The 11977-nt window shown below is 37.0% G+C and overlaps 1 protein-coding gene across 1 annotated transcript in view; it reads left to right on the forward strand.

Annotated features, from left to right (window-relative positions):
- The window catches only part of scn5lab (sodium channel, voltage gated, type V-like, alpha b), a 208287-nt gene that overhangs the window by 40827 nt on the left and 155483 nt on the right, over positions 1–11977 (forward strand). The window contains 1 exon segment of the mRNA XM_065019402.1: positions 653–771. Coding sequence (XP_064875474.1) covers positions 653–771 — 119 coding nt within the window.

Consider the following 11977-nt stretch of genomic DNA (forward strand, 5'->3'; position numbering starts at 1 on the left):
ACTATGAGAGAGTGGATAAACCTGCTGGTACTATATGAACTACAGTTTAAGAGATGTTTTCAGATGACTATGAAGGCTTGGGATGTGGATGAAGGCTTGGGATGAGTCTGTTTTGAGGTCTAAATACATTGGACTAGGGTTGCAAAATTCTGGGAAATTTCCCCAAATTCCCAGGTTTTCCACTAATCCCTGTTGTAACATTCCCGGAATCAGGTTGGAATAGGCAGGAAATGTAGTATTTCTGGAAAAGATGGGCTTTTTGGGAAAGTTATGCAACCCTACATCGGACACACTTTGAATGTAAAGACATTTTACAGAGCAGAGAGTACCAGCATGGGGGACTTGCAATGTAATCAGTGATTTTGTTTGTTTGTGTGTGTATGTGTTCGGGTGTGTGTGCGTGTGTGTGTGTGTGTGTGTGTGTGTGTGTGTGTGTGTGTGTGTGTGTGTGCATATGTGTATGTGTGTGTGCGTGGATGTACTGTCAGTGTGTGGTTGTTGCCACTGCAAGTTTATTGTACACATTTATTGCCATGCCATATTGCCCTTAACCATGATGCATCTCTCTGTCTCTTTCAATCTCCCTCACCCCCTCTGTCTCTCACGTTCTTCCTCTCTCTCTTTGTCTCTCTCGCTTCCTGTTTCTCCACAGACATTTATAGTACTGAACAAAGGGAAGGCCATCTTCCGATTTAGTGCCACGTCTGCACTCTATATTTTTAACCCCTTTCATCCTGTTAGAAGAGCATCAATAAAGGTTTTAGTACACTCATATCCTTTCTGATGGGACGCTCACAGCTCCACCAACACTTGTCTGTTTTAGGGTTTCAAAATGAAAGTCAATGAGCAGAGACTGAACAACATTTGGGAGGGAACCAAAGCCTTACAATGTACTCTGGTTCAGTTTGTCTAGTTAGATTGTCATGTCATTCTCGTTGTAATCATGTTGACATTGTGTACTAATGGGGGTAAATAGAGACGGGGGAGGGAGCTGAGCTGCTCAGAATTGAGCCGTTGGTATTGCCTGCTGTCTCTCACTATCGGAATTGAGCCGTTGGTATTGCCTGCTCTCTCTCACTATCAGAATTGAGCCATTGGTATTGCCTGCTCTCTCTCACTATCAAAATTGAGCCGTTGGTATTGCCTTGCTGTCTCTCACTATCACTATTGAGCCGTTGGTATTGCCTGATGTCTCTCACTATCAGAATTGAGCCGTTGGTATTGCCTGCTCTCTCTCACTATCAGAATTGAGCCGTTGGTATTGCCTGCTGTCTCTCACTATCATTATTACGCTAAATCAATGAATGCGAGGAACACAGGACTAGACTTGTCCTCTGCCTCATGTGCATTAGACTCATCTTAGAGGTCGTACTCCAAAACAGATTTCATCTCAAGCTGTCACTGACTCATAGACTCAGTGGATGGTTACTGTTAGGTTATGTATAGACTGGATGGTTACTGTTAGGCTCTATATATAGACTGGATGGTTACTGTTAGGCTCTATATATAGACTGGATGGTTACTGTTAGGATCTATATATAGACTGGATGGTTACTGTTAGGATCTATATATAGACTGGATGGTTACTGTTAGGTTATGTATAGACTGGATGGCTACTGTTAGGTTATGTATAGACTGGATGGTTACTGTTAGGTTATGTATATACTGGATGGTTACAGGTAGGCTCTATATATAGACTGGATGGTTACTGTTAGGATCTATATATAGACTGGATGGTTACTGTTAGGCTCTATATATAGACTGAATGGTTACTGTTACGTTATGTATAGACTGGATGGTTACTGTTAGGCTCTATATATATACTAGATGGTTACTGTTAGGTTATGTATAGACTGGATGGTTACTATTAGGCTCTATATATAGGCTGGATGGTTACTGTTAGGCTCTATATATAGACTGGATGGTTACTGTTAGGTTATGTATAGATTGGATGGTTACTGTTAGGTTATGTATAGACTGGATGGTTACTGTTAGGTTATGTATAGACTGGATGGTTACTGTTAGGCTCTATATATAGACTGGATGGTTACTGTTAGGCTCTATATAGTCGCTCTGGATAAGAGCGTCTGCTAAATGACTTAAATGTAAATGTTACTGTTAGGCTCTATATATATACTAGATGGTTACTGTTAGGTTATGTATAGACTGGATGGTTACTGTTAGGTTATGTATAGACTGGATGGTTACTGTTAGGCTCTATATATAGACTGGATGGTTACTGTTAGGCTCTATATATATACTAGATGGTTACTGTTAGGTTATGTATAGACTGGATGGTTACTGTTAGGTTATGTATAGACTGGATGGTTACTGTTAGGTTATGTATAGACAGGATGGTTACTGTTAGGCTCTATATAGAGACTGGATGGTTACTGTTAAGTTATGTATAGACTGGATGGTTACTGTTAAGTTATGTATAGACAGGATGGTTACTGTTAGGTTATGTATAGACTGGATGGCTACTGTTAGGTTATGTATAGACTGGATGGTTACTGTTAGGATCTATATAGACAGGATGGTTACTGTTAGGTTATGTATAGACTGGATGGTTACTGTTAGGTTATGTATAGACTGGATGGTTACTGTTAGGTTATGTATAGACTGGATGGTTACTGTTAGGTTATGTATAGACTGGATGGTTACTGTTAGGTTATGTATAGACTGGATGGTTACTGTTAGGCTCTATATATAGACTGGATGGTTACTGTTAGGCTCTATATATAGACTGGATGGTTACTATAAGGCTCTATATATATACTAGATGGTTATTGTTAGGTTATGTATAGACAGGATGGTTACTGTTGGGATCTATATATAGACAGGATGGTTACCGTTAGGCTCTATATATAGACCGGATGGTTACTGTTAGGCTCTATATATAGACTGGATGGTTACTGTTAGGCTCTATATATATACTAGATGGTTACTGTTAGGTTATGTATGGAGAGGATGGTTGCTGTCAGGTTATAAATAGACTGGATGGTTACTGTTAGGTTATGTATAGACAGGATGGTTAATGTTAGGTTATGTATAGACTGGATGGTTACTGTTTGGTTATGTATAGACTGGATGGTTACTGTTAGGTTATGTATAGACTGGATGGTTACTGTTAGGTTATGTATAGACTGGATGGTTACTGTTAGGCTCTATATATAGACTGGATGGTTACTGTTAGGCTCTATATATATACTAGATGGTTACTGTTAGGTTATGTATAGACTGGATGGTTACTGTTAGGTTATGTATAGACTGGATGGTTACTGTTAGGTTATGTATAGACAGGATGGTTATGGTTACTATTAGGCTCTATGTGGTTAGAGACTGGATGGTTACTGTTAAGTTATGTATAGACTGGATGGTTACTGTTAAGTTATGTATAGACAGGATGGTTACTGTTAGGTTATGTATAGACTGGATGGTTACTGTTAGGTTATGTATAGACTGGATGGTTACTGTTAGGCTATATATATAGACTGGATGGTTACTGTTAGGCTCTATATATATACTAGATGGTTACTGTTAGGTTATGTATAGACTGGATGGTTACTGTTAGGTTATGTATAGACTGGATGGTTACTGTTAGGTTATGTATAGACAGGATGGTTACTATTAGGCTCTATGTAGAGACTGGATGGTTACTGTTAAGTTATGTATAGACTGGATGGTTACTGTTAAGTTATGTATAGACAGGATGGTTACTGTTAGGTTATGTATAGACTGGATGGTTACTGTTAGGTTATGTATAGACTGGATGTTTACTGTTAGGTTATGTATAGACTGGATGGTTACTGTTAGGATCTATATATAGACAGGATGGTTACTGTTAGGTTATGTATAGACTGGATGGTTACTGTTAGGTTATGTATAGACAGGATGGTTACTGTTAGGCTCTATATAGAGACTGGATGGTTACTGTTAAGTTATGTATAGACAGGATGGTTACTGTTAGGTTATGTATAGACTGGATGGCTACTGTTAGGTTATGTATAGACTGGATGGTTACTGTTAGGATCTATATAGACAGGATGGTTACTGTTAGGTTATGTATAGACTGGATGGTTACTGTTAGGTTATGTATAGACTGGATGGTTACTGTTAGGTTATGTATAGACTGGATGGTTACTGTTAGGTTATGTATAGACTGGATGGTTACTGTTAGGTTATGTATAGACTGGATGGTTACTGTTAGGCTCTATATATAGACTGGATGGTTACTGTTAGGCTCTATATATAGACTGGATGGTTACTATAAGGCTCTATATATATACTAGATGGTTATTGTTAGGTTATGTATAGACAGGATGGTTACTGTTGGGATCTATATATAGACAGGATGGTTACCGTTAGGCTCTATATATAGACCGGATGGTTACTGTTAGGCTCTATATATAGACTGGATGGTTACTGTTAGGCTCTATATATATACTAGATGGTTACTGTTAGGTTATGTATGGAGAGGATGGTTGCTGTCAGGTTATAAATAGACTGGATGGTTACTGTTAGGTTATGTATAGACAGGATGGTTAATGTTAGGTTATGTATAGACTGGATGGTTACTGTTTGGTTATGTATAGACTGGATGGTTACTGTTAGGTTATGTATAGACTGGATGGTTACTGTTAGGTTATGTATAGACTGGATGGTTACTGTTAGGCTCTATATATAGACTGGATGGTTACTGTTAGGCTCTATATATATACTAGATGGTTACTGTTAGGTTATGCATAGACTGGATGGTTACATAGACTGGATGGTTACTGTTAGGTTATGTATAGACTGGATGGTTACTGTTAGGTTATGTATAGACTGGATGGTTATGGTTACTGTTAGGCTCTATATATAGACTGGATGGTTACTGTTAGGCTCTATATATATACTAGATGGTTACTGTTAGGTTATGTATAGACTGGATGGTTACTGTTAGGTTATGTATAGACTGGATGGTTACTGTTAGGTTATGTATAGACAGGATGGTTACTATTAGGCTCTATGTAGAGACTGGATGGTTACTGTTAAGTTATGTATAGACTGGATGGTTACTGTTAAGTTATGTATAGACAGGATGGTTACTGTTAGGTTATGTATAGACTGGATGGTTACTGTTAGGTTATGTATAGACTGGATGGTTACTGTTAGGCTCTATATATAGACTGGATGGTTACTGTTAGGCTCTATATATAGACTGGATGGTTACTATAAGGCTCTATATATATACTAGATGGTTACTGTTAGGCTCTATATATATACTAGATGGTTACAGTTAGGTTATGTATAGAGAGGATGGTTGCTGTCAGGTTAAATATAGACTGGATGGTTACTGTTAGGTTATGTATAGACAGGATGGTTAATGTTAGGTTATGTATAGACTGGATGGTTACTGTTTGGTTATGTATAGACTGGATGGTTACTGTTAGGTTATATATAGACTGGATGGTTACTGTTAGGTTATGTATAGACTGGATGGTTATTGTTAGGTTATGTATAGACTGGATGGTTACTGTTAGGTTATGTATAGACTGGATGGTTACTGTTAGGCTCTATATATAGACTGGATGGTTACTGTTAGGCTCTATATATAGACTGGATGGTTACTGTTAGGCTCTATATATAGACTGGATGGTTACTGTTAGGCTCTATATATATACTAGATGGTTACTGTTAGGTTATGCATAGACTGGATGGTTACTGTTAGGTTATGTATAGACTGGATGGTTACTGTTAGGTTATGTATAGACTGGATGGTTACTGTTTAGTTAGTTATGTATAGACTGGATGGTTACTGTTAGGTTATGTATAGACAGGATGGTTACTGTTAGGCTTACTGTCTATGTATAGACTGGATGGTTACTGTTAGGTTATGTATAGACTGGATGGTTACTGTTAAGTTATGTATAGACAGGATGGTTACTGTTAGGTTATGTATAGACTGGATGGTTACTGTTAGGTTATGTATAGACTGGATGGTTACTGTTAGGTTATGTATAGACTGGATGGTTACTGTTAGGTGGTTACTGTTAGGCTATATATAGACTGGATGGTTACTGTTATAGACTGGATGGTTACTGTTAGGCTCTATATATAGACTGGATGGTTACTGTTAGGCTCTATATATGGATGGTTACTAGATGGTTTACTGTTAGGTTATGTATAGACAGGATGGTTACTGTTAGGTTATGTATATATATAGACTGGATGGTTACTGTTAGGCTCTATATATAGACTGGATGGTTACTGTTAGGGATCTATTAGGCTATATACTAGATGGTTACTGTTAGGTTATGTATAGACTGGATGGTTACTGTTAGGTTATGTATAGACTGGATGGTTACTGTTGTTACTGGATGGTTATATGTATAGACTGGATGGTTACTGTTAGGTTATGTATAGACAGGATGGTTACTAGACTGGATGGTTACTGTTAGGTTATGTATAGACTGGATGGTTACTGTTAGGTTATGTATAGACTGGATGGTTACTGTTAGGCTGGATGGTTACTATATATAGACTGGATGGTTACTGTTAGGCTCTATATATAGACTGGATGGTTACTGTTATATATAGGCTCTATATATACTAGATGGTTACTGTTAGGTTATGTATAGACTGGATGGTTACTGTTAGGCTCTATATATATACTAGATGGTTACTGTTAGGTTATGTATAGACTGGATGGTTACTGTCAGGTTATTTATAGACTGGATGGTTACTGTTAGGTTATGTATAGACAGGATGGTTATATATAGACTGGATGGTTACTGGGCTTATGTATAGACTGGATGGTTACTGTTTGGTTTACTGTATAGACTGGATGGTTACTGTTAGGTTATGTATATGGAGACTGTTAGGTTATGACTGGATGGTTACTGGATTTAGGGTTATGTATAGACTGGATGGTTACTGTTAGGTTAGTATAGACTGGATGGTTATGTTATTATGTATAGACTGGATGGTTACTGTTAGGTTATGTATAGACTGGATGGTTACTGTTAGGTTATGTATAGACTGGATGGTTACTATATATAGACTGGATGGTTACTGTTAGGCTCTATATATAGACTGGATGGTTACTGTTAGGCTCTATATATAGACTGGATGGTTACTGTTAGGCTATACTAGATGGTTACTGTTAGGTTATGTATAGACTGGATGGTTACTGTTAGGTTATGTATAGACTGGATGGTTACTGTTAGGTTATGTATAGACTGGATGGTTACTGTTAGGTTATGTATAGACTGGATGGTTACTGTTAGGTTATGTATAGACAGGATGGTTACTGTTAGGCTCTATGTATAGAGACTGGATGGTTACTGTTAGGTTATGTATAGACTGGATGGTTACTGTTATATATATACTAGATGGTTACTGTTAGGTTATAGACAGGATGGTTACTGTTATCTATATATAGTTATGTATAGACTGGATGGTTACTGTTAGGTTATGTATAGACTGGATGGGATGGTACTGTTAGGTTATGTATAGACTGGATGGTTACTGTTAGGTTATGTATAGACTGGTTACTGTTAGGTTATGTATAGACTGGATGGTTATTGTTAGGTTATGTATAGACTGGATGGACTTGGTTACTGTTAGGCTCTATATATAGACTGGATGGTTACTGTTAGGCTCTATATATAGACTGGATGGTTACTGTTAGGCTCTATATATATACTAGATGGTTACTGTTAGGTTATGTATAGACAGGATGGTTACTGTTGGGATCTATATATAGACAGGATGGTTACTGTTAGGCTCTATATATAGACTGGATGGTTACTGTTAGGCTCTATCTATATACTAGATGGTTACTGTTAGGTTATGTATAGAGAGGATGGTTGCTGTCAGGTTATACATAGACTGGATGGTTACTGTTAGGTTATGTATAGACAGGATGGTTACTGTTAGGTTATGTATAGACAGGATGGTTACTGTTAGGTTATGTATAGACTGGATGGTTATTGTTAGGTTATGTATAGACTGGATGGTTACTGTTAGGCTCTATATATAGACTGGATGGTTACTGTTAGGCTCTATATATAAACTGGATGGTTACTGTTATGCTCTATATATAAACTGGATGGTTACTGTTAGGCTCTATATATATACTAGATGGTTACTGTTAGGTTATGTATAGACTGGATGGTTACTGTTAGGTTATGTATAGACTGGATGGTTACTGTTAGGCTCTATATATAGACTGGATGGTTACTGTTAGGCTATTTATATAGACTGGATGGTTACTGTTAGGTTATGTATAGACTGGATGGTTACTGTTAGGAACTATATATAGACTGGATGGTTACTGTTAGGTTATGTATAGACTGGATGGTTACTGTTAGGTTATGTATAGACTGGATGGTTACTGTTAGGTTATGTATAGACTGGATGGTTACTGTTAGGTTATGTATAGACTGGGTGGTTACTGTTAGGTTATGTATAGACGGGATGGTTACTGTTAGATTATGTATAGACTGGATGGTTACTGTTAGGCTCTATATATAGACTGGATGGGTACTGTTAGGCTCTATATATATAATAGATGGTTACTGTTAGGTTATGTATAGAGAGGATGGTTGCTGTCAGGTTATATATAGACTGGATGGTTACTGTTAGGTTATGTATAGACTGGATGGTTATTGTTAGGTTATTTATAGACTGGATGGTTACTGTTAGGTTATGTATAGACTGGATGGTTACTGTTAGGCTCTATATATAGACTGGATGGTTACTGTTAGGCTCTATATATAAACTGGATGGTTACTGTTAGGCCCTATATATATACTAGATGTTTACTGTTAGGTTATGTATAGACTGGATGGTTACTGTTAGGCTCTATATATAGACTGGATGGTTATTGTTAGGTTATGTATAGACTGGATGGTTACTGTTAGGTTATGTATAGACTGGATGGTTACTGTTTGGTTATGTATAGACTGGATGGTTACTGTTAGGTTATATATAGACTGGATGGTTACTGTTAGGTTATGTATAGACTGGATGGTTATTGTTAGGTTATGTATAGACTGGATGGTTACTGTTAGGTTATGTATAGACTGGATGGTTACTGTTAGGCTCTATATATAGACTGGATGGTTACTGTTAGGCTCTATATATAAACTGGATGGTTACTGTTAGGCTCTATATATATACTAGATGGTTACTGTTAGGTTATGTATAGACTGGATGGTTACTGTTAGGTTATGTATAGACTGGATGGTTACTGTTAGGCTCTAATAATAGACTGGATGGTTACTGTTAGGCTATATATATAGACTGGATGGTTACTGTTAGGTTATGTATAGACAGGATGGTTACTGTTAGGATCTATATATAGACAGGATGGTTACTGTTAGGCTCTATATATAGACTGGATGGTTACTGTTAGGCTCTATATATATACTAGATGGTTACTGTTAGGTTATGTATAGAGAGGATGGTTGCTGTCAGGTTATATATAGACAGGATGGTTACTGTTAGGTTATGTATAGACTGGATGGTTACTGTTAGGTTATGTATAGACTGGATGGTTATTGTTGGGTTATGTATAGACTGGATGGTTACTGTTAGGTTATGTATAGACTGGATGGTTACTGTTAGGTTATGTATAGACTGGATGGTTAATGTTAGGTTATGTATAGACTGGATGGTTACTGTTAGGATCTATATATAGACAGGATGGTTACTGTTAGGCTCTATATATAGACTGGATGGTTACTGTTAGATTATGTATAGACTGGATGGTTACTGTTAGGTTATGTATAGACTGGATGGTTACTGTTAGGTTATGTATAGACTGGATGGTTACTGTTAGGTTATGTATAGACTGGATGGTTACTGTTAGGTTATGTATAGACTGATGGTTACTGTTAGGTTATGTATAGACTGGATGGTTACTGTTAGGTTATGTATAGACTGGATGGTTACTGTTAGGTTATGTATAGACTGGATGGTTACTGTTAGGTTATGTATAGACTGGATGGTTACTGTTAGGTTATGTATAGACTGGATGGTTACTGTTAGGTTATGTATAGACTGGATGGTTACTGTTAGGTTATGTATAGACTGGATGGTTACTGTTAGGTTATGTATAGACTGGATGGTTACTGTTAGGTTATGTATAGACTGGATGGTTACTGTTAGGTTATGTATAGACTGGATGGTTATTGTTGGGTTATGTATAGACTGGATGGTTACTGTTAGGTTATGTATAGACTGAATGGTTACTGTTAGGTTATGTATAGACTGGATGGTTACTGTTAGGTTATGTATAGACTGGATGGTTACTGTTAGGATCTATATATAGACAGGATGGTTACTGTTAGGCTCTATATATAGACTGGATGGTTACTGTTAGATTATGTATAGACTGGATGGTTACTGTTAGGTTATGTATAGACTGAATGGTTACTGTTAGGTTATGTATAGACTGGATGGTTACTGTTAGGTTATGTATAGACTGGATGGTTACTGTTAGGCTCTATATATAGACTGGATGGTTACTGTTAGGCTATTTATATAGACTGGATGGTTACTGTTAGGTTATGTATAGACTGGATGGTTACTGTTAGGTTATGTATAGACTGGATGGTTACTGTTAGGATCTATATATAGACAGGATGGTTACTGTTAGGCTCTATATATAAACTGGATGGTTACTGTTAGGCCCTATATATATACTAGATGTTTACTGTTAGGTTATGTATAGACTGGATGGTTACTGTTAGGTTATGTATAGACTGGATGGTTACTGTTAGGTTATGTATAGACTGGATGGTTACTGTTAGGTTATGTATAGACTGGATGGTTACTGTTAGGTTATGTATAGACTGGATGGTTACTGTTAGGTTATGTATAGACTGGATGGTTACTGTTAGGTTATGTATAGACTGGATGGTTACTGTTAGGTTATGTATAGACTGGATGGTTACTGTTAGGTTATGTATAGACTGGATGGTTACTGTTAGGTTATGTATAGACTGGATGGTTACTGTTAGGTTATGTATAGACTGGATGGTTACTGTTAGGTTATGTATAGACTGGATGGTTACTGTTAGGTTATGTATAGACTGGATGGTTACTGTTAGGTTATGTATAGACTGGATGGTTACTGTTGGTTACTGTTAGGTTATGTATAGACTGGATGGTTACTGTTAGGTTATGTATAGACTGGATGGTTACTGTTAGGTTATGTATAGACTGGATGGTTACTGTTAGGTTATGTATAGACTGGATGGTTACTGTTAGGTTATGTATAGACTGGATGGTTACTGTTAGGTTATGTATAGACTGGATGGTTACTGTTAGGTTATGTATAGACTGGATGGTTAATGTTGGGTTATGTATAGACTGGATGGTTACTGTTAGGTTATGTATAGACTGAATGGTTACTGTTAGGTTATGTATAGACTGGATGGTTACTGTTAGGTTATGTATAGACTGGATGGTTACTGTTAGGTTATGTATAGACTGGATGGTTACTGTTAGGTTATGTATAGACTGGATGGTTACTGTTAGGTTATGTATAGACTGGATGGTTACTGTTAGGTTATGTATAGACTGGATGGTTACTGTTAGGTTATGTATAGACTGGATGGTTACTGTTAGGTTATGTATAGACTGGATGGTTACTGTTAGGTTATGAATAGACTGGATGGTTACTGTTAGGTTATGTATAGACTGGGTGGTTATTGTTGGGTTATGTATAGACTGGATGGTTACTGTTAGGTTATGTATAGACTGAATGGTTACTGTTAGGTTATGTATAGACTGGATGGTTACTGTTAGGTTATGTATAGACTGGATGGTTACTGTTAGGATCTATATATAGACAGGATGGTTACTGTTAGGCTCTATATATAGACTGGATGGTTACTGTTAGATTATGTATAGACTGGATGGTTACTGTTAGGTTATGTATAGACTGGATGGTTACTGTTAGGTTATGTATAGACTGGATGGT

The sequence above is a fragment of the Oncorhynchus nerka genome, linkage group LG6 (assembly GCF_034236695.1).
Source record: "Oncorhynchus nerka isolate Pitt River linkage group LG6, Oner_Uvic_2.0, whole genome shotgun sequence".
In the NCBI taxonomy this organism is placed as follows: Eukaryota; Metazoa; Chordata; class Actinopteri; order Salmoniformes; family Salmonidae; genus Oncorhynchus; species Oncorhynchus nerka.